The 27,500-nt window shown below is 42.8% G+C and overlaps 1 protein-coding gene across 6 annotated transcripts in view; it reads right to left on the reverse strand.

Annotated features, from left to right (window-relative positions):
- Nucleotides 1–27,500, reverse strand: part of LOC128693518 (patched domain-containing protein 3-like) — a 59,092-nt gene that overhangs the window by 9,826 nt on the left and 21,766 nt on the right. For all 6 annotated transcript variants that reach the window (XM_070097301.1, XM_070097296.1, XM_070097299.1 and 3 more), the window contains exons 6-7: nucleotides 17,833–17,979; nucleotides 4,866–5,032 (exon numbers count right to left, since the gene is read on the reverse strand). In XM_070097301.1, coding sequence (XP_069953402.1) covers nucleotides 4,866–5,032; nucleotides 17,833–17,979 — 314 coding nt within the window. The remainder of the gene's footprint in view (nucleotides 1–4,865; nucleotides 5,033–17,832; nucleotides 17,980–27,500) is intronic.

Raw genomic sequence — 27,500 nt, forward strand, 5'->3', positions numbered from 1 at the left:
GGTGCAGCCCAGCACCTGCTACAAGTGGCGAGTAGTTCACAGTAATGGAAGGCGCATCAGAGTAAGGAAAGTTAAGAGTGAAGATCTGAAGGTAGGAAATCGCTTCTCTGTTCTTCAGGATGAATGTACTTCAGTGGCCAGTGAAGGTAAGGGTACTACTGCCCCTGCTAATGGAGGTAAGCGCATTCTTGTGGTTGGTGACTCTCAGGTAAGATACATTGACCGTGCTTTTTGTAATAGGAATAAGAAGATGAGAGATAGAGTGTGCTTCCCTGGAGCTGGTGTTGGGGACATTGTCAACAGGCTGGATAATATCATGTCAGGTAATGGGAGCAAGCCCATTATCTGTCTCAGTGCTGGTGGAAATGATATTGGGAAGGGTAGGAGAGAAGAGCTGCTAGATAAGTACAGGTCAGCTATAGATTTCATTAAGTCTAAGGGAGGGATCCCAATCATATGTAGCATCTTGCCTAGAAGGGGAGTAGGAAATGAATGGTTGTCTAGGGCAATTGGTGTAAATTGCTGGCTAGACAGATACTGCAAGGAACTTGCAATCCCATTCATTGACAACTGGAACAACTTTTATGGCAAACATGATATGTATGCAAGGGATGGGGTACATCTCTCTGGGGCTGGGGTGGTAGCACTTGCAGACTCGATTGAGAAGGCCATTGGTGAAATGCCTATGATTTTAAACTGATGGAAGATAGAGGTATGGGTGTGTGTGGGAAACAAGCAGGTTGCAACACTTGGGTTGGAAACAGTAAATGTATAAAAGGCATTCAGCATGAAGTTATAAATAAAGACAATAGATCAGGTCAGCAAACAAAGGGGGACAGCAGAGGGCAGCAAGGGACTAGCTCCCTTAAGGTTTACTATACTAATAGCAGGAGTGTAAGAAATAAGATAGATGAGCTAAGATTAATTGCAAGTGCAGGAGACATAGATATTATTGCTATAACAGAGACCTGGCTCAATCTGAAAGATAGAGAGATGCCCTCTGAATGTCACATACAAGGCTATAAATTATTCCACACTGACAGGGTCAACAGGAAAGGTGGTGGAGTAGCGATGTATGTCAGAGACAATTTAAATTGTTGTGTTAGACAAGATATTAAATTAGAAGCGTCAGCCACTGAATCTGTTTGGTTACAGCTTCTCGAGGGCCGAGAAAAACTAATTTTGGGTGTGATTTACAGGGCCCCAAATCTTGATAGGGAGTGCAGTAAACTTCTATGGGACGAAATTCGTAAGGCATCTACATACGAAAATGTTGTGCTAATGGGAGATTTCAACTATAGACAGATTGACTGGAGCAATTTGACAGGAAATTTAGAGTCAGGTGACTTTCTTGATACGATCCAGGATTGTTTTTTAAAACAGTTTGTGACAGAGCCAACTAGGGGAAATAACCTCCTTGACTTGGTTCTTGCCAGTAGGGAAACACTAATTAATAATCTTGAGGTTAATGATGAGCTTGGGGAAAGTGATCACAAATCACTCAGTTTTAATATATCATGGAATTCCCCTAATAATGGCAATCAAGTCTCCGTCCCTGACTTTCGCTTGGCTGATTTCATAGGACTGAAAAATTACTTAGGTAGGCTGAACTGGAATGACCTGACTAAGGGTCAGGTAGGTGGTGATGGTTGCCGATATGATGCTTTCCAGGGCATAGTTCTAGCTGCTCAGTCAAATTATGTTCCAAATAGGGAAATCAGATCAAACAAAAATGATCCTAAATGGATGAACAATAGATTAAAATATCTGATTGGTCAAAAGAGAGGCATATATAGGCAAATCAAAAGAGGAGAGGGGCAATTGAGAAATCGATATATTCAGTTAAAGAGAGAAATAAAAAAGGGAATTAGAAAAGCAAAAAGAGATTATGAGGTTAAAGTTGCAAGAGAATCGAAGACTAACCCAAAAGGATTCTTTCAGGTATACAGAAGTAAGATCAGGGACAAGATAGGCCCACTCAAAAGTTCCTCGGGTCAGCTCACTGACAGTGATAAGGAAATGTGTAGAATTTTTAACACATACTTCCTCTCAGTTTTTACACAGGAGGATACCAGCGATATTCCAGTAATGATAAATTATGTAGAACAGGACGATAATAAACTGTGTACTATTAGGGTCACAAGTGACATGGTCCTTAGGCAAATAGATAAATTAAAACCTAACAAATCCCCAGGCCCTGATGAACTGTATGCAAGGGTTCTAAAGGAATGTAAAGAGGAGCTTAGCACACCTTTGGCTAATCTTTTCAACATATCACTACAAACTGGCATGGTGCCAGATAAGTGGAAAATGGCAAATGTGATACCTATTTTCAAAACAGGTGATAGGTCCTTAGCTTCGAACTATAGACCAATAAGCCTAACCTCCATAGTGGGAAAATTTATGGAATCAATAATTGCCGAGGCAGTTCGTAGCCACCTTGAAAAGCATAAATTAATCAACGAATCTCAGCATGGTTTTACAAAGGGGCGTTCCTGCCTTACGAATTTATTAACTTTTTTCACTAAGGTATTTGAGGAGGTAGATCATGGTAATGAATATGATATTGTGTATATGGACTTCAGTAAGGCTTTTGACAGGGTCCCACATCAGAGACTATTGAGGAAAATTAAAGCACATGGAATAGGAGGAGAAATTTTTTCCTGGATAGAGGCATGGTTGACAAATAGGCAGCAGAGAGTTTGCATAAATGGGGAGAAATCAGAGTGGGGAAGTGTCACGAGCGGTGTTCCACAGGGGTCAGTGTTGGGCCCCCTGCTGTTCACAATCTACATAAACGACATAGATGAGGGCATAAAGAGCGACATCGGCAAGTTTGCCGATGACACCAAAATAGGCCGTCGAATTCATTCTGACGAGGACATTCGAGCACTCCAGGAAGATTTGAATAGACTGATGCAGTGGTCGGAGAAGTGGCAGATGCAGTTTAATATAGACAAATGCAAAGTTCTAAATGTTGGACAGGACAATAACCATGCCACATATAAACTAAATAATGTAGATCTTAATATTACGGATTGCGAAAAAGATTTAGGAGTTCTGGTTAGCAGTAATCTGAAACCAAGACAACAGTGCATAAGTGTTCGCAATAAAGCTAATAGAATCCTTGGCTTCATATCAAGAAGCATAAATAATAGGAGACCTCAGGTTGTTCTTCAACTCTATACATCCTTGGTTAGGCCTCATTTAGATTATGCTGCACAGTTTTGGTCACCTTATTACAGAATGGATATAAATTCTCTGGAAAATGTACAAAGGAGGATGACAAAGTTGATCCCATGTATCAGAAACCTTCCCTATGAGGATAGACTAAGGGCCCTGAATCTGCACTCTCTAGAAAGACGTAGAATTAGGGGGGATATGATTGAGGTGTATAAATGGAAGACAGGAATAAATAAAGGGGATGTAAATAGTGTGCTGAAAATATCTAGCCTAGACAGGACTCGCAGCAATGGTTTTAAGTTGGAAAAATTCAGATTCAGGAAGGATATAGGAAAGTACTGGTTTGGTAATAGAGTTGTGGATGAGTGGAACAAACTCCCAAGTACCGTTATAGAGGCCAGAACGTTGTGTAGCTTTAAAAATAGGTTGGATAAATACATGAGTGGATGTGGGTGGGTGTGAGTTAGACCTGATAGCTTGTGCTACCAGGTCGGTTGCCGTGTTCCTCCCTTAAGTCAATGTGACCTGACCTGACTAGGTTGGGTGCATTGGCTTAAGCCGGTAGGAGACTTGGACCTGCCTCGCATGGGCCAGTAGGCCTTCTGCAGTGTTCCTTCGTTCTTATGTTCTTATGTTCTTAAGTCACGCCCACACCCTAAATTAACAGGGTATCAGCCTTGTCTTAGGAAACATCAGACATTACCAACTTGAAGTGTTCAGATCTCCTCAAGTTCCTTTAAAAAAGTTTAAAGATATAAACACGCACATGAAAATTATAATACACGAGTTTGCAGCTTCTGATCAATTATTTTCAGTAGGATGTACCAGCGGTGAATACTTAGAACAGTCCCAGAGAGGCCAGCTGTTAGACTCCCAGAGGTCGGTAAACTTTCTTAGGTATTACCCCAAAACAAATTTGTGCACAGCAACGTTACCCGCTGGACTTAAACCTCCACAGAATCGGGAAAACACAAGGAACATTCAAATTCAAAATGGTTTATCGAATCCATCTGTATGGAGAATACGGTAATACAAGCTGAAAAATATACGAGATAAAGCAAATTTCAAATTAAAATATGAGAGACGTGTGACTCAAGAGTTTGTTAACCTCTCTGCGAGGATTTGCTTTTGATCAACCAGAAAGTTCAGTCTTGAGAGCCCAAACTTGAATATTTCCAGGTGACAGCCACCTGACTTGTGTGATAAAGTAGGCTGGAATCCTTACCAGTTTTACATTATTACCAACTTAAGAAATGGTCCCTACAAATTAAATTTTTAATTTAAAAAAATAAAAATCATTTGTTAGAAAAAGTGCAACTTTCATAATTTGCATCACTTCTTAAATATTTTTTTGTTCAATTTTATTTATATGTTTATTGAGCCTTCATTAGCCCCGAGATTTATATTTTTACCTCATTTAGGGGTAATTTACCCCGGTTCCCCGACCTCTGCGTGAGAACCAATATTCAAGAAAGTCTTCATAAAATTTACGAAAGAACATCTGATCCCAATATTTTCACGAATCTTTTTTATTACTTAACTGAGCTCTGAAAAACTACCACCTAACGAATATTCATGCTATGAACAGAAAAAAAAAATCGGCAGCCACAACATATCATCGCTGGCAATAATCTTCATCACAAGTATTTCAGGTAAAAGAATAATTAAGCTTTTTAACTCACTTGTATTCTGTAGGGATATTCTCGAAAATATCTGTCCTCACTATCATAGAAGTGGACAGAGTAAGAGTCATCACGAGACAGTTTTCGCCTTTCCAGTCCCTCTCTTAACATAGTGAAGCCATACGACGCTACTGCAAGGTATGTCATCAACACCAATATCACCAGGGCTGCCACACGAAGAAATGTATATTAGTATAATTTACAATAACTCCATACCTTTAGTTTTATTCCTATGCATGTGTATATACAAGTCGACACGTGCATATTAGTGTGCATACATCTACACGTGTACTTGAAACAAAAAAAAAACATAGTTAAAAAGCCAGCATTCATCAAAATCCCCTTTAAATTATTAATGCCAAAAGATTTCTCAAAGTTCGCCAGGGTCCTTGCAAGTACCTCGGGAATTATAAAAACCATGAACATATTTTAACAGTTTCTCATTGGCAAACTTCAAATAATGCGACGCCACAAATTATACAGGGTGAAGGGAGGGACAGGACTACCTGCAGACTGATAGCTATGGAGGTTGTGTACCCAATCCTTAGTCGATAAGACAGCTTCAAAAACTTCCATGTCTTGTCAAGCCCTGTACAATTTTTCCCCCTTCCATTCAGTCTGCAGGGTTTACCAGGCTTGCCACTTCAAGGATATGGAGTCACTAGGCAAAGTCTACTCCAGAATGTGCTCGATACAATACAGATCAAACTTGTCACACAACTTCCGTACCTTCTTCCAAACCGCGCGCACACAGCGGAAGCTGAGGTAATAGACACAGTCTTGCTAACAGTGCGTTTAGCGTCGCGGTGAGCGACTGCCCTAGCCCCATTAAAATTCAAGAGACTATCTGAGGTCCGATTATATAGATAATAGCCCCATGCAACACATTTCAAACACCACATGGGCAGGGCCGGATTACCGCATAGGCAAACCAGGAATTGCCTAGGGCACGGGCATTTGGGGCCCCGCGGTCCAAGGGGTTCAGGGGCTCATCCAAGACTGCGCACATGGTGCAAGTGCAAAGGGGTCCCTACCTAAAAAGTTCAAGTGTTTGGAGAGTAAAATTGATTTTTAAAAATTAATCAAAAAAATAAATAATGAAATAAAATAAAATAAAAATAAACCTAACCATAGATGGCAACACTCAACACGCCTTTGTTTACACCAGAACAGCTGTGTTTTCCTGCTAATGGGTGAGTATGGGAGATTCCTCTCCAATTTTCTGTAGTAATTACACGTTATCTAGACTTGTACTGTGACAAATTAACTGAAGTGTTGTTGATAGACATTGATGTGTATGGATAAATGTTTGTTTTCGCCTCTAAATGTTAAGGGAGGTACCTGATAGGGTTACTTGACCAGTAAAGACGCATGGGCCAGTAAAGACGCATGGGCCAGTAAAGACGCATGGGCCAGTAAAGACGCATTTTTGGTAAAAATACTATAAAGAAAAACCTAAAAACGCAAACTGACTTCCGTTTGTAGGTTTTAAAAGCACTTTGTCCTGTCTTTAAGTATCATTTCAATAACAGATCTCAATTGATTGATGTTTTACATCACTTCCGTCGCAAATGCTTAGTTTTCAAGTTGCGACGGAAGTGATGTAGAACATCAATTAATTTACTACACATTTCCCCAGAAACACATAAGCCACATCAGAAAATCGTTGGTTGGGTGAAACTGAAAATTGTCCCTGCATTCTTTAATTCTCATGTCCTTATCTATGGTGGCAAGCCATATATCATGCAAAACATAATGATTAGTTTAGTTATGAAAATGGTAATATAAATACCATTGTGCATTGTTCTTGGACTCGGTATGATTTCTGTTTAAGTAAATTGGAGATCAAGGAGGATGAATTAGTAAAATATTCGTAGCCCAAATCACTAACCTAATCTATGGTAAAAGTTCTGTATATGACTCCTTTCTGGTAACGTTTTGAATTTTTAGATGCGCAGCCAGAGGAAAGGGGGCTACAAGGGCCATATCCCCCCCAATTGACAAAAAAATTTTTAATAATAATTAAAAAATTAATAATAATTGATAATGAAAAATTTGTATTTGCATGATTACAGGCAGTGATACATCCTCATTATGGCATCTCGTGAACGTGATGTTGGACGTTCTTATGAGAGTGAGTCACAGAAAAGCAAAGAAAATTCAAGAACAGAAAAATAATGATGTAGGAAGCTGCAGAAAGATCACAGACATGCTCACGAAAACAGTTTCTGATGTTACCAGTACAGTTGAATCTGCAGATACGTCAGATCATACAGGAAGCCCTCCCTCCATTATTTCTCAGCCAGCATCTACTTCTTTTGTGTCTCCTCTCAATGTCTCAACGGACATTTCATCCACAGGATTTGTCTTAAAAGATCCTGCCTCATGGCCAAATGTAATCCCAGATTCTCTACGTAATGCTTTCATTGCAGAAAACTTCAGTCAAACTCTGAACATTGACTTTAGGAAATCAGCAAGGATTTATGATGATGGAAGTCGTCGTTGTTTAAAGTCATCTATGTTTTATAGGAAGCTTGCAAATTCAGAAACTGTGAAAAGATCATGGATGGTATACTCTGAAAGCTCAGGAAAAGTGTACTGTTCAGCATGAAAGCTATTTTCTACCAAAGAAAATACCTTCACACAGGGGTTCAATGACTGGAAAAATTCCAAGCGTTTCGAGGAAAATGAAAACAGCACCACTCACAGGAGCTGCATTTTAGCCAGTGTATTTCGTGCACAGAAAAAAAGGCTTATTGGATTCTCATTTGGAAAATCAAACTGAAAAAGAGCGCACTTATTGGAGAAAAGTTCTAGAAAGAGTTGCTGCTGTTGTAAAATTCTTAGCTCTAAGAGGACTTGCTTTCCGTGGAGAAAATGAGGTTTTTGGTTCGGAAAACAATGGCAATTTCCTAGGGATCATAGAACTGTTAGCACAATTCGATCCATTCTTAGCAAATCATGTGTCACGCCTTGGGAATGCAGGAAGAGGCACTGTATCTTACATGTCATCTACTATATGCAATGAATTTATTGAACTGATGACTAAGAAGGTCCTCAATAACATCATAGCAGCTGTGAAAACTGCAAAATACTTTGCAATAAGTGTAGATTCAACACGAGATATTTCACATACAGATCAATTGACATTCATTGTTCGCTTTGTCGACTCCAGTGGTAAGCCTGTAGAGCGCTTTATAAAATTCATTCCTCTTTCAGGCCATGATGGAGAAACAATGATGAATGTAGTACTGGATACTCTGCTTGAACATGATCTCTCTATTATGGATTGCCGTGGCCAGAGCTACGACAATGCAAGTAACATGTCGGGTAAATATAATGGATTGCAAGCCCGTATCAAGCAAATCAACCCACTTGCTGAATATGTGCCCTGCTCAGCACATTCTCTTAATCTTGTTGGGTCATGTGCTGCAGAGTGTTGTGTCGCTGCAGTTTCATTTTTTGGACTTTTACAAGCACTAACTTTTTCTCTGCTTCAACGCATCGGTGGAGTATACTCAAGTCAACCATTCATGGAGATGTCATCAAATCATTATCAACAACAAGGTGGTCAGCTCAGCATGATGCAACACATGCTTTGAAAGACAGCTTTGCTGAAATACGTTCTGCTTTGATCCAAATAGCAGAGGATGAAGACCAGACAGCAACTACAAGAAGCGAAGCAGCCAGCTTAGCATCAAAATTGGAAGATTTTGAATTGGCCTTACTCTGTGTGCTTTGGGACTGTATACTGGAACGGTTAAATGCCACGAACAAGAGACTTCAGAAAATTGAAATTGAAATGGCTACTTGTGCTAACCTCTATGCAGGCTTAGTGGAATTTGTAAGCTCACTTCGCAATGATGAAGCTTTTGAAATGTTTGAAGAGAAAGCTAAACTGCTGGTGAAAGTCTACAGTTACCGGGCTGATCATCAGCGGTCAAGATAGAGGAAACGCAATTTTGAAGAGCCAGACAATGAATTTGTGTTGCTACCAAGGCAGAAAAGTAAGACAGCTACATACTTCGCCATTCTGGATTCACTGATTACAGAATTGGTGAAAAGAAATCTACCAGAATCTCAATGACAAGTTTGGATTTCTGTTCAAAATTACTACTATGCCAGATGCAGAATTGAGAGAAGCTGCATTAAAGTTGCAAAAACACCTTTCAGCAGATGTTCAGGACACATTTGTTGAAGAAATAGTTAATTTTTCTGGGTATATGAATCAGATTAAAGCTCCACCTGAAAAATGTGCGCCCTCAGCTGCTTTGAAACATTTAAGAAATGCAGGTATCTCAGAAACCTTCCCTAATGTTGACATAGTGTATCGCCTTTACCTAACACTTCCAGCTACTAACCGTGAAGGAGAACGTTCATTTTCCGTTTTGAAAAGAGTGAAAAACCAGCTCCGTTCAACAATGAGCCAAGACAAATTGTGTAACCTAGCCTTGTTGACCATTGAGTCTGATCTAATAAGAAATATTGATTTTCAGAATATAATTGATGATTTTGCCAATATGAAATCCAGAAAAAAGTTTATTTAAGAAGTGTCTGTGAATATAAACAATTCTTTACTTTCTTGAGTTTGTGATTTGATAGTCTTATGCATGATGCAATGATAACAATAATGGTCAGTGATTTATAAAGGGAATAATAGTGCTGTAATGGTTATGCTGAATATAATAGGTACAAGATGTCACTACTTTAATAGCCTAATCTAGTAATACTATGCTGTCTTGAGTTTATTCTCTTTAAAATGCATGATTTAACAAGATAGTTATAATGGCTGCTGGTAAATGGTTTTGGTTGTCTTGATGTACTTTCCCTATTAAATTTAATCTAAACAGCCAGAATGTATTTAATTAGACCTTAAACAGGCTCACACCGACCCCCCCCCCAAGCTGGAAGGGGTCGCTTTGCTTACCCGTAACTCAAAGGGGCCCCGCCAATCTGAATAGCCTAGGGCCCGGAGACTTCTTAATCCGGCCCTGCACATGGGCACACGCAGGAGACCAACAAGGCACACATGTCTGAGAATGCCTGTCTGAGGTTTGAGGAGCAGAATGATGCTGCAGTCAAAACTAAGGTCGAAAACTGGTGCACCAGTGTTACGCAGCGACATGCAGAAAAAATATTTTGTTTAATTAATTAGTAGCAATGTACTAGTGAGCTAATGTGAACTGGAGTGTGGTGTTTTTTTTTGGAGTAGATTATAAGTTGCATATAAGTTACTATTATTAGTATATATGTATATTTTTATATAGGTGAATTTTTGTCCTTCCTTCCTAATAATATTTAATATTGTTTAATATACGAGTACATGCTGGCCCAAGGTTCGCTGTGTTTTGCAGAGTAACTTTATAACTCCTGGACAGCAGTGTGAGCAGCATTTAGGAGCCAGGAACATTTTATTTAAGTTACATGAAATTCGTAACAACCAGCTCATCAATAGAGAAGGAAGAAGAGTCCTCATAAAAAATGGTAAGATGAGAGTAAGTCCCAATTCGCTCATCCAAATTGCCAACGAGGGCTACGTGACGGTCAGAAATACATAGTAGAAGTAAGAATAGGAAAGTGTTCACTGTCGTGCAAATCCGGGAGAACAGACAAGCATAATCAAGCGGGATTGACGAGGAGCAGATAGAAAGATCCATGCAAGACGGACTTGAGTGCGAGAGTCAATGGGTGGAAGCACTCGTATTTAAAACATGAAGAGGATGAGAAGTGAGAAGAGTCACCAACTGATCACCACGAGAGTCACAGTGGGACCCTCCCCAAAGATGATGAGCGTTAAAATCTAACAAAATGGGTGGCGACGGAAGAGATCAAGAATGTAATATCCAAGATACAGAATGCACGGGAAGGGAAGAGATATAGAGAGCAAACTGTATACCATCTGTGCAAATAAATACAGGCTGCAGTATGATGCAGTAGAGAACGAACAAAGATTTGTTGATACGGTATACCAATGCGCAGAACGAGTGCACTCTCATTATGATTCATCAGGAAAGGGATCGGAAGAATGCAACAGCACACAACCCGAAATAGGACAAACAGCTGAACGAATTTTGGGCTCTTGTAACCCGACACATACTAGAAAAAACTGGGAGAGCAACACCTGGAGCTCTCCCAGATTACCCGAGACCACGAATATTCCACTGTAAATAGGTCATTTTTCACAAAGACAGGTATGCAAACAATAAGAAGTGATAAAATTTATGGTCTGTTAGGGTCAGTGAAGTCAATGTGTGGAGGCAACGGAAAGCATGTAAGCAAGGAGGAATCAGAATGCTGTGAAGGAAAAGATTGCTGTGGGGGTCGTGAAAAATAAGAAGGGGTAGAAAGTGGCACACCAGTGTCCATCGAGGGTTTCGTCTCTGCAGTATAGTCAAAGATAGTGTCAAGTGTCTCAGCAGATAAGGAAGATGCCGATACCATGACTTCAGAGACAAGCGAGGTAGAGCAAGTAGAAATCAGGGAGACTATGGAGGGAACCAAAGAGGTTTGAAACGGGAGGGGAGTATGAACCTGGAGAGATGTGTCAGCAGGGGCAGAAGAGTCCTGCAGCGGAACAGGAGAGGAAGGAAACTGGAAGTTAACTAGGGAAGAAGTCTGGGGGTGGAACAGGAGAAGAGGGGACTACATGAGGGGGGTGAACCTCCACCTTCGTGAGAGTTAGAACGGGGGGAGAGAACCAGGCACCGAGGCCGAAAAGGAAAACTATTGGGGAATTGTAAGCACTGGAGGAATGCGAAGAGACTTGGGCTTGCGAGACAGGTTCAACTTAGCAGGTGATAGGCGCGATGATGATGTAGGCATGCGAAGTTTTCTAGACCGAGAAACTAGCAGGCGAGAAGTATAGGTAGGAATAGGTTAAGAGGTGGTGGTGACCCCGGGAGATATGACACTGGAAGAGCTGGTAGGCAGGGGAACCGCCAAGGTTGAAGGTCTCCTAGCTACTCGAGAATAAGGGACACAAGGAGGATTCCCCTGAAGGCAGAGCCGAGAGACAGCCATAGCATAAGTAAGGCCTTTGCTCTTCTTAAGAGAATGGATTTCTTGCTCATTAAGATATACCTGACATCGGCGGGAAAAAAATGGACGAGGTTTATTGCAATTTAGACAAGTGGGGGGGGGGAAGATTTCAAGATGTATCGGCATGATCTGTGGCACCGCAGACCTGGCATTCTGCTGATCTCCAGTATTTAGCAGGGTGTCCGAAGCACCAACAATTTTGACACTGTTGGGGAGTAGGGACCACTTTACAGACTTCTAGGCGATGGCCTGCGATATAAATGGAGGACAGTCATAGGTTAAGTGGGCAAGGTTACTAGGAAAGCATCTCTATCCGCAAGCAGCCAGAACATATGTATCTACTTTGAGAATTGGAAGGTCCTGAAGGGCTAATTGCTCCAAAATATCACTGCAAGACAGAAAATCACTCTGTACAATGGTATGCGGTAAAACCACTGTACACTGCAAGAATTGAGAGTTGCGTGCTTGTGAACTATGGGTAGTATGTTATCAGTGGAAATATCATGGGAAAGAGCATGAGCTTGTTCTGCATTCTGAATCGTAACTATGCGCGCACTGCTTCGAAGAGCGTGAAAGGATATAATTTGGCCAACGTGTCGTAAAATAGCTTTATCAATACTATGGTCAGGAAGATAATCAGTTGGAGATGTTGGTTGTAGGGAAAAGGATCTAGTCCACTGCATACTTGTAAACACCACGCATAAAGGAAGTGGGTGTTGCGTAGGTCGTTTCTGGATGGAATGAGCAGATATTGAAGAACCATCGTCAGCAAATGGTCTGGAACGTTCAGGTGTAGTACCGCGGACGGCCTGACCCGAGGTAGGTGAGCGATCCGAAAACCATCGCACCATATTCGGGGAAGCCGGATGCATAGTTAAAGGCATGCAAGAGGTAGAGGCACTAACAGAAATGGGCGGTGCCCCAGCACCTGGAGCAGGTGACGAAGCGTCACCAGCAGAAGGTGCAAGGGAATGGTCCAATAATGAAGCCGGGTCAGAACAGGATGCAGGAGCTAAAAGGGGCCTGGGAAGAGGAAGGCTATCACGGAACGAAGATTCCATGATAGTGGTACTTCTTTATTATTATTTTAAAGAAAGAAAAAATAAAGAGTGACAGCGGAAGGACAGTCACTAGAAGACATGTAAGGGGCCGTAAGTTACCCCCTCATCCGAGAGGACCTCGAGCCCACAAGTAGTGCAGATGCAGCGTGGAACCCGTGGCATACCCTACCTTTCACTCTAGTAAACCAGCATTCCGAGATAGCAACCTCTCGTCTACCGAGCCACCTCGGCTTACGAAAGAAAGGGTGGTTGGAAATCCGCCACAAAGCATACCTCCTTCGGCTGTAACCTTCCAGAACCGACAGGCAGCCTCTGGAGATACACCCGTCATCTACAGGACACCCCACCCACTTCCCGGAAATCCAGAAAGGGAGCAGGGCACCTCCAGACAATTGAGATTCCACGGGAAAATACACCACACCCGAGGAACCTCATGGAGCGGGATGAACTCCAGTAAACTTCCCCTTACCTAGAACTAATGCCAGAAGGGAGGACCCCAGAGGCTACAAACGGGATGGGGAAAGGGGGATGGGGAAAGGGGGGGAGGGTTGGGAGGAGGGAGGAAAGGGAGAAAGGGGGGGATTGGGAGGAAAGGGAGAAAGGGGGGGATTGGGAGGATGGGATAAGGAAGGGAGAATTGGGGGGGGGGGTTAATTAGGTTCGGTCTGAGGAAGAAGACTCAAAGGTTCAATCCCTCAGACCAATAGCCTCTTCACCACAACAAGGAGGCCGCCTTGAAGAGGCATCTTTGTGTAACCCACCGTAGGTGGCAGACAGCCGGTGAACTAAATTAAAATAGTTTGCAAAATATAAAAAACAACGTTCATATAGATGTTTTTTAAAAAATGCTAGCCTCTGCTTAAGGTCATACATAATAAATTTTACCTCAATTTCTTTCAAGTTATTAATCTAAGGATTATAGTCCAGTATACTGCTAGAGGATTGTGGCCTAGGTGACATCTGATGCTCATATAACCTTAATTTTAAAGTTACGATAACTTTTTTTTTTTATCAAGAAATTTGCATATAAAAAAATCCGTAATGCGTACCCTGTGCATAAATGCAAATAATTTGCATAACTGTTTAAATATGATTTACTAAAAGAATCTATTTGCGAATAAGTGAAAAATTAATAAATTTAATGCATAGCATTTACGCGAGCTTTCCATACGAGGCTTCCTTGAGAGACTCTCGGGGTTGCCTCAGTCGCCTCTCTAACCTTATGTACCTAATGTATGTTTCTTACCCGATAATTGGCAATCCTCGAACTGACAGCGTTATGCACCGTCACGGAGACGAGAGAGATGAACATTTAAGCTCGAGGACTTACCAACTGGTCAAGAATACTACATCACATAGGAACTAGACGTCCAGCTATCCGCCACTGACGAGTTACTGCCACTCGAGGCATATCTACACTACATTTCCCATGAAGTGCTCTCGCATTATTATTTAACCTTCATTATGTTTTCGAGATCTGTTAAAGATTGAAGTTAGATAAAATCGGGAAAATGTATAGGCAGAACATCACTGATCAATCAATCAAGTTTATTCTCTATAGGGATTACAATGCGGGGTTTACAGATTTTGGATATTGTGTGGTTTACATGTTTTAAAATACTAATTAGAGGGGGCCCACTAGGACACCTAGCATGGCTAGGCATTTCGGGCAGACTTAGATTAATTCAAAACTTTAAATCCTTACAGATTATGGTTTTAAGGCTAAGTGAGTTTAGCAATGTGAATGCTTTTGTTTTGGCACAATACAAAGTGTCTATACTGGAGTATCATAGGCAAACTTACGACTAGTTAGGATTTATTATTTTAAGATTAAGATTAGTATTTCTGGGTTTGTAGTCAGTGGGTCAGTCAGAGTAATTGTGAACCACGAGGTGGTTATCATGTAGTTAGTTGACGGGGTGTATCAGGGAGATAAGATGTTTTCTAATTGTAGTTTTGAAAGTGATGAATGTGTCTGCAGTTATAGTGTTTTCAGGTAGGGTGTTCCAGATTTTAGGCCCTTTGACACACATTGAATTTTTGTAAAGGTTTAGTCGGACATGGGGAATGTCATAGAGATGTTTGTGTCTGGTGTTATGCCTGTGGGTCCTGTCACAACTATCAAGGAAGCGCTTTAGGTCAAGGTTAATATTGGAATTTAAGGTCCTGTAGATGTAGATTGCACAGTAGTAAGTGTGGATGTACTGAACAGAGAGTAAGTTTAGATCTATGAAGAGCGGGGGGGGGGGGGATGGGGTGTTGCCAGGGATGGGATTTAGTGATTATTCTTACTGCGGCTTTTTGTTGGGTTATTATTGGGGGATGGTGAGCCTAGCCTAGTCTGTGTAGTTGTAGTATTTATTGTATTTAAATCATGCCTGATTTTACCATGTTTATCCTATTCTTGATATACAAGTATAAGAATTTTATGCATGAGTATTATCGATTATTGTTTATGTTGCTGAAGGTATTATGTATCAAATAATTTAGTGAAACATTACCTATGGTCCTTAGATTACACTAACAAAATTTCAGTTTTATCGTGTTTCTGGGAAATAAGCATCATTTCCCAATTCTGTATAACTAAACAAAATTTAAAAAAAAAACAATTTTGATCCCAGAACTTTGCTTTTGTTTTCGGAACACTTATGGAACACTTTCAAGAATGACTGATGTAAAACTATTATGTTCTAGGGTTTTGCTTGGCAAATATAAAAACAGGAGCTCACAAACCATCATTCAGCCTGGTTATAAATGACCATAATTTTTAAAGGGGTGGACCGGTAAGCCAGCGGAAGGCCTCGGTCAGATGACCAAAAGCTCCAAAGGCGGGTCATCATCTGACTAAGACCTACGTCAGGAAACATTTGTCCTGTTTCCTGACGAACCTTACCTAACCTAACCTAACCATCATTCAGTTTAGCTCTGGCTGCCTGAGAAGACACATCGGAAGTAAAATGGCATCAAGAGGCTGCAGTCATTCTCTAGATGCATTCTGCTACATATGTGGTCAATTCATAAAGAGAAGAGCAAAGAAGTTCTCTGTAATATCATCAAAAAAACAAAAAGGTGTGAAGTTTACAAAGTATATTCTGGTATGTAACAAACTAATTCTTTTGTTCTTTTACAGGATGATATAGAGGAGAAAAAAGAAAGCCATGAAGTTTGCTGTTCTGGCGTGAATCCACTTATCACTCAACTGCTACTACTGTCTGGTGGATCCTTCCAACCGCCAAACTGAGAAAAATGCACCTGCTATTTCTTATCCAGACCTTCCCTCTTCTATTGCACCAGTACCACACAGTGCTGCTCTCCCTTTACCTACACCTCCAGAAAGAAGTCAACTGTCAGAAGAAAGCAAATCAGAAAATGAAGAGCACAGTGAACAAGACTATGATCTCAAAGATGCAGCTGTTGTGAGGAATCCTTACTACCCAACCCAAACAGACCTTAATGACCTCATCAGAGATCTTGGTTTGATAAAGTCAAATGCCGAGCTTTTGATTTCAAGGTTCAAGGAGTGGGATTTGGTGGATGAGTGTGTGCAAGTGACAAGCCAAAGAAAACGTCACCAACATTTCTCAAGCTTCTTCACTACTGAAGGCAGGTTGTGCTACTATAATGAAGTATCAGGCCTGTTTGATGCAATTGGAATTACATGCAATCCAGATGAGTGTAGACTCTTGACAGCTCCTCCGAAGCCTAAAAGCTGTACGTCTGCACAATGGGAGCAAGTATCCATTTCTTTCCTTGGCTTATTCAGTGCATAATAAGGAGGACTACAAAAGTGTCAAACTTCTACTGGAAGCTTTGAACTCTGGTAAGTATGGCTGGGAAGTTGCTGGAGACTTCAAATTCGTGGTATTTTTTATGGGGCTCCAAGGATGTTTTACCATTTTTCCCTGTTATCTCTCACTGGGATAGTAGAGACAGAGCAGCACATTACCAGAGGAAGCACTGGCATCAAAGAATGAGTTCTCAGTAGGAAGACATCAAACAAACCATTGGTGGATCCTCAAAAGGTTCTGTTCCTTCCATTACACATCAAACTAGGGCTAATGGAACAGTTTGTTTCAGCTCTTGACAGTCTGCAGCCTTCAGGTATCTTCTAGACTTCATTCCCGAGCTATCAGAGGCAAAGGTGAAGGCTGGCATCTTCACTGGACCACAAGTCAGGAAAACTATGGAGTACTCATAATTTCCAAAGAAGCTCACAGAGAAGAAAAAGGAAGCCTGGGAGAGCTTTGTTGCTGTAGCATAGGGCATTCTAGGCAACAACAAGGCAGATAATTATGTGGAAATTGTTGAGAATCGGACTCAGTCTTCCCAGCAGCACACCTTAGCTAAGTGACGCTTACCCATAATGTATAGTAGTTTTGTGTTGGCCATCGTAAGCTCTAGTTATAGGGGTAGTGTTAGGGTGTGTTACAAATAAAAATTGTAATCCAAAATTGTAATCCAGTAATTAAATGGTAACACGAATTTCTTTACTAATAACACCTTTGTATTATATGTATTGTGCTAATAGTTATATTTTGTGTACCCAGCAAGTAAACCAAAATATAAAATCTCACACAATTTTAATTTAACAGTAGCTGGTTTTAATATTGTATTTATTAATTTAATGTCAGGTCTAGCTTTTTGTGAAAGTATGGATGGAGTGGGCATCGAAGGAGTGACAGTTCTGCGACCAAGTCCCACTTACCTCGCCCGAATTACTTGTACGTAATAATTCAGGTAATACCCTGTAAACCTCATGCAAGTAATTTCCCACATGAGAAAAGATTCCTAGAACCAGTGACCTATAGTTAACTCCCTATTCCTTATACATACGTTGTCAAAACATGATCAAATTTGCTACAACTCACCTTTGATGAAGGGCATGTTTAGGTAGCGGGCAACGTGATCTCTGAAGAACATCATGAAGGCGTGAGGTTTGTTATCCTTGGAGTTCATGGGATCAGAGTCACTCAGCCCACCAGTGCAGAGGTAGCGATAGCAACAACCATCATCCACTGCAGAAGAAACAGTAATGAGAGTATTCCATCCTACCCAAGTTACTGCAATATCTTTGAATATTTGTATCCTCATTATGGTGAAAATTTATATACAGCACAAGAAAATCAACAATAGCGTGTTCACTATACTCATTAAACTGTCAGGGAATAAGAGTTAAATCCTTTCAAACATCACACTTATTCATAAATCATTCAGTGCATCCACCTATATTGTCTGGCATCATCCTACTCACTATTGTAGCCTATGATATTTTATCAGTTTTCCTAAATAGTTTTTTTTTCCCCCACATCGTGTCTTCGTTACACTTTTTCGAATTTATATGCTGTAGCCTAGTCTCCTGCTTAGCCCCCGCGGCCCGGTCTGTGACCAGGCCTCCTGGTGGATCAAAGCCTGATCAACCAGGCTGTTGGTGCAAACCAACGTACGAGCCACAGCCCGGCTGGCCAGGAACCGACTTTAGGTGCTTGTCCAGTGCCAGCTTGAAGACTGCCAGGGGTCTGTTGGTAATCCCCCTTATGTATGCTGGGAGGCAGTTGAACAGTCTCGGGCCCCTGACACTTATTGTATGGTCTCTTAACGTGCTAGTGACACCCCTGCTTTTCATTGGGGGGGATGTTGCATCGTCTGCCAAGTCTTTTGCTTTCGTAGTGAGTGATTTTCGTGTGCAAGTTCGGTACTAGTCTCCTAGTTATGTCCAGGATGACAAATTTATATATATATACCAAGGTGCTAAAATCTTAAATTTTTCCTTCACTAGCATTTCAGGATAGCTACCTTGTCCAAATCCACCGAATGGCAAGGCATGACAACAAATTTTAAACTCTTCGGAAGAAATATCCAGGTATTCCGCTTCTTGCAAATTTTCATCATATCTTCATAAAACTCGTCAGTGAAAATTGTGCAAATTTTTTTGCTCTTCACTATTTACCATACTCTTCCAAATCCATTTTAAACACTTGCTTTCCCCTAATCAGCCAATTCGCACTAAACACTCATGTACAGTAACTACTACTAAATTCCAATAATGTCAATGCTAACTTCAAATTGCCTGTAGACAGAATTTGGTTTTGTTTGTAGAAAACTAACACTTCCCAAAGCCTAAAGTAGAATGTGATGACATTATACACAAACGTTTTACACAACACACATTCTGTAATGACCACTGATTTTAAATGTCTAATTTAATTATTTTAAAAACTTTCACATTCTAAGCAATGTACATTAGCTGTTGAGCTCCAGACATGAAACACCAAAGAAATCAGAGGTACTGCGTTATCCGATGTAGGTGTCATCACAGCCTGTAAGCCCAGCCCAGCCCAGCCCCCTCTGCTAGTGCTCTTGAAAAGAATACCGAGTGCGGTAAGGTTAGCAATTCATTTAGTATCAGTTACTGCATGGAAAGTTATATCCCTATGCTTTGATGAAAAGAACATTGTATCCAAGAGGTGCAGCTCTTCAAAACATCAATTAGATATTAAAAGAATTTTCATTGTTTTCCAAATTTTACTCTCCAAAATTTACTGCAACCTTAAATAAATTTAAGAAACTTATTTGCATACCTTCTGTAAGCTACGAGACAAAGACCAGTTCAAGGGTCGAAAGTAGAATGAGAAATTAACACCTTTACAGTCCGGTAATCCAAAGCTTTGTCTCAAGTAGTGAAAATTTGAAGCCGAGCAACAGGAATTAAAAAAAAATAAAAATTGAGACTAAAACCACCTCAAAAATCAGTCCAAAAATTTCCCCAAGAGACAAGAATTTAGGTTTGAAGCTGAACATATATTGTGTTGAAAATTCTCCAATAGAGGGGAGGGGGGTATATCTCAGCCCTCTCAGCCCCCCTCAGCCATCTGAGGAACTCAGCCCTCCCCGAAGGGTCTAGTGGACTGCCTTCCTCGCAAACAGCTGTTTGTACCATAGTGTCACGAGGCACGCTTTCCTCTCCGTGCTAGAGTTCTTGTTGCAACTACACAGTAATTACTCTTTTCCCCTTAGCAGAACTTAAGGAAAACCCTGCACCCACTTTATCAGCAATTGGGACTATTAGAAATTCTAGTCTATAGCTAGATGAGAAATCTATGCTCTAGTATCGAGTACTGTTGCAGTGTGTAGCAAGGAAGAAAAATAAAGCCGAGTTCAGCATATCCTTTGTGGGGACGATGAGGAGGGGGGGCAACGAGGGCAGGGGGGGGCTTCAGATTGCTTCAATGAAGGGATGTGTCATGAGGGCGTTGCTTCCTTATCGTTAAAAGACAAAGTGACAGTAGCGACCAGTGTCTTCTTTACTTATTCATTCTGACAATCTCAGGAAACTAGATGTTAGACTAGCTCCCTTGTGAGTCAGGAAATTCACGGTAGAACTAATCATGTAGTGTTATTTTGTCTCCATGTTTCCCTGCTGTGGATAATGCCACAAAACTGAACAAATTATGGTACTGAATGATGAAGTGCAACCGGTATTGCAAGTGATTGCAACGAACATTCCTGGCAGTGGCGAAGAAGTGCAACAATCCCCGAGACACTCAAGCCTTCAGTCAAGTCACCGATATCAGCCTTAATGGCGCTGTCAGTGCCATAAGCTCAAGATACACGAGCAAGGCAAGTCAATCTCACCTTTAATGCCATAATGAACTGCAGTCCATGGGCAGACACGGTGATTAGGGCTGTCCTATACAAGGCCATGATAGGAGGGCTTTACACCAAACCAAACGAGTGCCACTAAGCATTTCGGATAATTATAAGATGCAGAGATATATGCTCCTTTGGGGCAAATTGGTATCTAACCCACTTGTCAATTCTACAGCCCTGGTGGGAGCTGGAATGGCACCCCAAATGGATGGCCAGGGAGAGGCTGCTATACACTGTGCTGTTAGCAGATGAGCACCGATTGCTACATGTAGTTTCATGCAGGAAAGTGTACTTATCTAACCAGTTCTCCACATATATAGAATTCTAGCTATTCCACAAAAACTAATTTCTTTATTAAGACTAGCAAATTATAACTTGCACAGCTCAAAATTGATGTGAACTTTCCAATGAGCAAAAGCAACCATTGCTTCGAGTTCGAAGTTAATTAAAAGCAATCAAGTTATTTCTCGTAATTCACGTGTTTCAAGTTCATTAACTACCCCAAATATTAGCAAATTTATATCTAATGCCTAAACATGTTGAGTATTGTGCTAAGGTTTTCACATTGTCAACAAATCATGGAATAGTCTAAATAAAATTGACTCGAGGTCACTGGCACTTGCCAGCAGTTACACGAATCTGTTACAAAGCACCAGCGTTCAAAATTTTAAGCGGAGTGAACGAGGCATTCTAGTAATAAATTAAAACATGCCAAAACATTCGGGCAAAGTAGCTCCTTTCAGGACAATTAAATACAAAAGTCATAGAGGTTTCGGATAAAAATAATAGTTAAAAAGCATTCGTCTCTCGACCTCCGGGGAGAGAGGACGCACGCCTAGTAGCTACACCTGCCCTCTGGTGGTGACCTTTTGCAACTGGAAGACAAGATGGCAGTTCGAGTGGGTCAGAGGATCAACACTTTGTATTCAGCTGGTACGTGGCACGCTGAGTGGCGAAACAATGAATACCTTGCTACCTGCCATCATCAGAGACGTCTATGGTGTCCCCAACGATGAAGTATATGGTGTAGCTTTAAACGGGATGTCCAGGGTATTCGTGAAAATGAATCGTGCTGGCTTCTACGACAGAATCGTTGACGAGTACCAGGAGAGGAAGATGACTGAACTCAACGGTGGACGTCGTCTTGCACGATGTATCTAAGTACTATACGTGGGTGAAGGCGAGAAACGTCCCTTTCGAGGCGACTGCGTATGGTATACAAGAGGCTTTCAACAGTTATGGTAAAGTCCATTCAGCTACTATGGAAGTATGGGAAGATGGGCCATACGAGGGACTACCGGAGGGTTCTTATACCCTCAAAATGACTTTGGCTAGGCCTATACCATCCTACGTCATGCTAGTGGGTTACAGGACGCAGGTCTACGTGCACTATGCCGGACAGAGAAGGACCTGTCACTTATGTAGCTCCTACGATCATATGGCAGCAGAGAGTCCTAGGAGACTACCAGGGCACCTGGCATGTCGGCTGTGGAGCAGCGCCCTTGTGAGTTGAGGCCAGAGTTGGGAAAGGAGGAAGCGAGGACGATTGGTAGTTGAGTGATAGGGTTGAACGAGAAGAAAGGACGGCTGGTACATGTGTCACACTCCCATAGACTCGGGGGAGCCAATGAGACCATCAGGGGCTCCACCGAGAAGGAACGACGAGCCTCAGGACAACTTACTGGAGGACGTGTTGAGAGATTTTTTGGACGGGTGGGAGACCTGTGCCTTAAGTGTTGCCGAGGCCGATGTGAGGGAGGAACAGCAGTCTGTAGTAAAAACATTGTGTGGACCTCGCTTGGAGCAAGTGGTGGAGGTGGAGGTCCATCAGGAGAATTTGTCAGATGAGGACATGTGTGCGAGTGGTGGCTCTAGGAAAAGGCCGGCTGGTATGGCAGAGGCCGAGGAGGTACTCACGCCAGGGCAGAGGCCGGGCAAAAAAGCTTGGGCACCGAAGGAAGAGTTGTTGGACCGAAAGGATCCAGTGGAGAATGAGTTATGCAGTGAAAGGGTAAAGGGTGGGGAGGGAGTCCTGGGAAAGTCTGGTGAGGCGTCGGGTCGATGCACTGGTAAAGGTGTGGTAGGCAAACCACAGCGGCATCGAGGGAAGCCACCCTTCTTGTAACCTTCAGGTGTGTCACCCTAAATGTGAATGGTCTCAAGGGTGAGATCAAAACTGTGTGGTTGGTATGGTTTTTACGTAGATTTCAGGTGGATGTGTGTTTCTTGCAGGAACACAATCATAAGATTGGAAGCGACTTGGTGTTGAATGGGTATAAGTTATACGTTAGTTGTGCTCGGCTGTTGAAGGGGGGTGGCGATAGCGATAAAGGAGACCAGCCCCTTGCATGTCACGGGTTGGGAGGAGGCAGGGGGGAGGGCTGTGCGGGTAGATGGCATATGGGGGTGATAGAAGGGCATGTTTCATTGGTGTGTATGTGCCGGCGTCGAGCAATACATGGGTAAAGGTGGACTTTGTGAGAAAAGACTTTGTATCATCTGCGAGGATTGCCTGCCATCACGATCATTGGAGAGGATTGGAATTGTGTTATTCAGGGCCGAGATGTTGAACCGAGGGGGGCAGGTTGAGTTTTAAGTGTTCTGAGGGATGTGGGTGTTGTAGATGTTGCAGGGGGGGAGGAGGTTATATGGTGGAGCACACGTTCATATGTAGGGGGTATGCTGCAAGACTAGACAGAATTTACATCATGCAGGGATTGGAGGTAGGGAGGGTGCAGACATTTGACGTGGGTTTCTCGCATTATAGAGTGGTGATAGTAGATCTGTCGTGGGAGGGTGCCATGCATATTTACCCCGGCTATTGGAAGTTGAATGTGCGGCTGCTCAGGGGAAAGGGTGGGGGAAGGGGTTTTGAGGAGTGGTGGAATGGGTTTTGGGGTGCTAGGGATCGGGCTATGGAGCTTATAGACTGGTGGGAATTGCAGGCAAAACCTGGGATTGCAGATTTTTATAGGGTCAAGGGACGTGAGGAAGCAAGATGGAGATGTGGATTGCAGAATTATTTGGAAGGACAGTTGCAGGCATGTTACGTGAGGGGGGAGGGGGGAAGAGATCGCATTACTTCGAGGTAGGATTGAGGAGATTCATAACAAAAGTTTTGATGCTGTACGTTTTTGTTCAGGGTTGGACGGTGTGTTGTGGGGAGATAAACTGAATGGGTATGTTTTGTGTAAGTTTAGGGAATGTAGGAGAGTGACCACGTTATTGCAGTTAGTGACTAGTGCGGGGGGTGGGGAATTACCCGGAAGGTGCGGTCCTTGTCTCCACTGAGAGTATGAGCATTTATGCTGATGAATGGTTCAGGGGAAAACGGAGTGTGTGTGTGGGAGACGAGGCAGCTGGCAGGAGTCTTTCGGTAGGGGGGTTCATAATGCTATAGGAGAAAAGGATAGGGGGGGTTGGAGGCTGATATTAACGAGGCTGAGGTGGCGGATGCTGTCTTCGGCATGAGCACGGGTGAGGCACCAGGGATTGACGGTTTGCCTATCGATTTTTATAGGGCTCATTGGGGCGCATGAAGCATTGCTTTGTTGGGGTTTTGAACAATATGCTAGATGGGCAGAGAATGGGCGAGTCACAATGTACGGGCATAGTAGTATTAGCACCAAAGAAGGAAGGGGTGCAGGCGCTGACTGCTTTCTGGGCGATTTCCTTAATGTGTGCGGACTATAAGGTGTTCGCAAAGATTTTAGGGAATAGAATAAAGGCGGTTCTGGGATCGCTCTTACACTGCAATCAGTTTGGAATTCCAGGGAGGAGTATGCGGGAAGGACACGGGCACATACGGGATATCTTAGAGAGCTGTGGAGGGGGGGTTCTAGGTGTGGATTGGGAGAATGCGTATGATTGTGTGGACAGGGTGTTTTTGCGCGAGTGCTTGAGTGGTTTGGGTTTTGGAGCCAAGGTGGTAGGGTGGGTGGATGCATTGTATGTGGGGGCGAGGATGCGGGTGCAGGTGAACGGTCGGTTAGGTTGTGAGATTCGTATGGAGAGGGGTTTGTGGCAAGGTTGCCCGCTTTCACAGCTGTTATTTCCTTGTGTACAGAATCCATTTTATGAGCTTGTAGACCGAAAGTTGTGTGGGGTGGGTGCTGAGGGGAATGAAGGGGGTGTTGTGGGTTATGTTCATGATACGACGATCTTACTTAGTGGAAACGAGGATTTTTCAAGGGTGGGTCGAGTCATCGAGAATTTTGGGGCCGTAACGGGAATGAGGGTCAACAAAAGCAAGTCGATGTTGTTAGAGGTGGGCACTTGGGTAGGCAGGAGATTGGGTCAGGGGTTTGGATGGAATGTCATGGAACGGATCAAGATTTGTGGGATTTGGTACACAGCGGATAGGCAGGACAGTAGAAGGGTTAATTCCAAGGTGGTTAGGGACAGGGTGGTAGGTAGGCTACATGGCCTTCGGGCCAAGATGTTACGTTGCATCAAAGGGCAGTGGTTGTGAATTCGTTGGTATACACTAAGGTTTGGGGGGTGGTGGCAGTATATCCCTTGAGGGATTGTGATGTAATAGACATCCAAAGATGGGCGTTAAGGTACATATAGGGTTATGGGAGGGCGTGGTTGGGACATGACGTAGGAATGAATGGGGTGCGTCAGGGGGGATTGGGTTTGTTGGCATTGGGGCCCAGGTTGAGGGCAATTTATGTCAAGATGTGATACCTCAGAGGGGGGGTCAGGGGGCGGCGTGTGGGGGAGGTGATGAGGGACGTTCGTTGTTGGAGTGGGAGGGGCCTGGAAGTGTGTGAGGATATGTTGCGGTATATGTTAAGGGTTCGAGATGTGCGGCGATTGCCATAGGGAGGCTGGTGGGAGTCGAGTATTATCGGGAGACGTTGCAAGGGGTGGCTGTCTTCCCCACATATGAATGAGAGGTAATATGGGAGGAATTTCGAAAGCTAAGAATTCCTGCAAGGGTGCAAGAAGTGGTGTACAGATTCCTTATGGGTACATTGGCATCAAAAGAGGTGTTGAGGCAGAATGGATATGTGAGCGAGGCATCATGTGCACAATGTGGTGACGTGGAAACTGCCTTCCATGTGGTGTATTTTTGTCCTTTTTTGGAAAATGTAAGGGTGTGGTTAAGGGGTGTTTTTGGGTTACTGGGGGGGAGGGGGGGTCCTAAGGGCTTTACTTTTAGACGTGGGAGGAGTGTCTCGTGAGGTAGCGAGGGCGTTAAGGTATATAATGGTTGATTTTTTGTACCTTTCTTGGGGAATGAGGGAGGTGGGGGGTAATGTCAGAATCGAGGCTTTAGCGGGCAGATTTTACAGGTCGGTGGGTAGGAATAGGAGCTTATATGGGGGCCAGTGGGTTACTCTTTTTCCGGAGAGTTATCGGGGATTGAAGGTCGCACGACTGCTACGGTTGGTGCCCGGGAAGGACGGCAAGGGGTTGGCTTCCAGAGGTGAGTGATGAGTAATTGGGGACAAATGTAGTAAGGAAGTGCGGTGATGGTGGCTGCTACAGTGGTGTATGTGAGAGAACATTTGCATCATGTTCCTAAGATGAGGACGAAGCCAGTTGTCCTCGAGACCAGACGTTTGTATTCCTTCATAGTTCACAGGGGGTTTCAGTATGAAAAGATATTATAAACGTTGCATGGCACAGGAACCCAAGGTATAGCTTCTGTCGATCGACAGTCTTTCCTGGGTGAATGGTTCTGGGTTTTGGCAATGGTCAATCTATTCTCTTTCACCGATCCATGTTTTAACATGGGAGCTTTCGTGTGTGTGTGTGTGTGTGTGTGTATAGGTGTGTGTGTGTGTATAGGTGTGTGTGTGTGTATAGGTGTGTGTGTGTGTATAGGTGTGTGTTTATAGGTGTGTGTGTGTATAGGTGTGTGTGTATAGGTGTGTGTGTGTGTGTATAGGTGTGTGTGTGTGTATAGGTGTGTGTGTGTGTATAGGTGTGTGTGTGTGTGTGTGTATAGGTGTGTGTGTGTATAGGTGTGTGTATAGGTGTGTGTGTGTGTGTGTGTATAGGTGTGTGTGTGTGTGTATAGGTGTGTGTGTGTGTGTGTGTGTATAGGTGTGTGTGTGTGTGTGTATAGGTGTGTGTGTGTGTGTGTATAGGTGTGTGTGTGTATAGGTGTGTGTGTGTGTATAGGTGTGTGTGTGTATAGGTGTGTGTGTGTATAGGTGTGTGTGTGTGTATAGGTGTGTGTGTGTGTATAGGTGTGTGTGTGTGTATAGGTGTGTGTGTGTGTATAGGTGTGTGTGTGTGTATAGGTGTGTGTGTATAGGTGTGTGTGTATAGGTGTGTGTGTGTATAGGTGTGTGTATAGGTGTGTGTGTGTGTGTATAGGTGTGTGTGTGTGTGTGTGTGTGTATAGGTGTGTGTGTGTGTGTGTATAGGTGTGTGTGTGTGTGTGTGTGTGTATAGGTGTGTGTGTGTGTGTGTGTGTATAGGTGTGTGTGTGTGTGTGTATAGGTGTGTGTGTGTGTGTGTATAGGTGTGTGTGTGTATAGGTGTGTGTGTGTGTATAGGTGTGTGTGTGTATAGGTGTGTGTGTGTATAGGTGTGTGTGTGTGTATAGGTGTGTGTGTGTGTATAGGTGTGTGTGTGTATAGGTGTGTATGTGTATAGGTGTGTATGTGTATAGGTGTGTGTGTGTGTGTGTGTGTGTGTGTGTGTGTGTGTATAGGTGTGTATAGGTGTGTGTGTGTGTATAGGTGTGTATAGGTGTGTGTGTGTATAGGTGTGTATAGGTGTGTGTGTGTGTGTGTGTGTGTATAGGTGTGTGTGTATATAGGTGTGTGTGTGTGTGTGTGTGTGTGTGTGTATAGGTGTGTGTGTGTGTGTGTATAGGTGTGTGTGTGTGTGTGTGTGTGTGTGTGTGTGTGTGTGTAGGTGTACTCAC

This window comes from Cherax quadricarinatus, chromosome 57 (genome assembly GCF_038502225.1).
Source record: "Cherax quadricarinatus isolate ZL_2023a chromosome 57, ASM3850222v1, whole genome shotgun sequence".
Lineage (NCBI taxonomy): Eukaryota > Metazoa > Arthropoda > Malacostraca > Decapoda > Parastacidae > Cherax > Cherax quadricarinatus.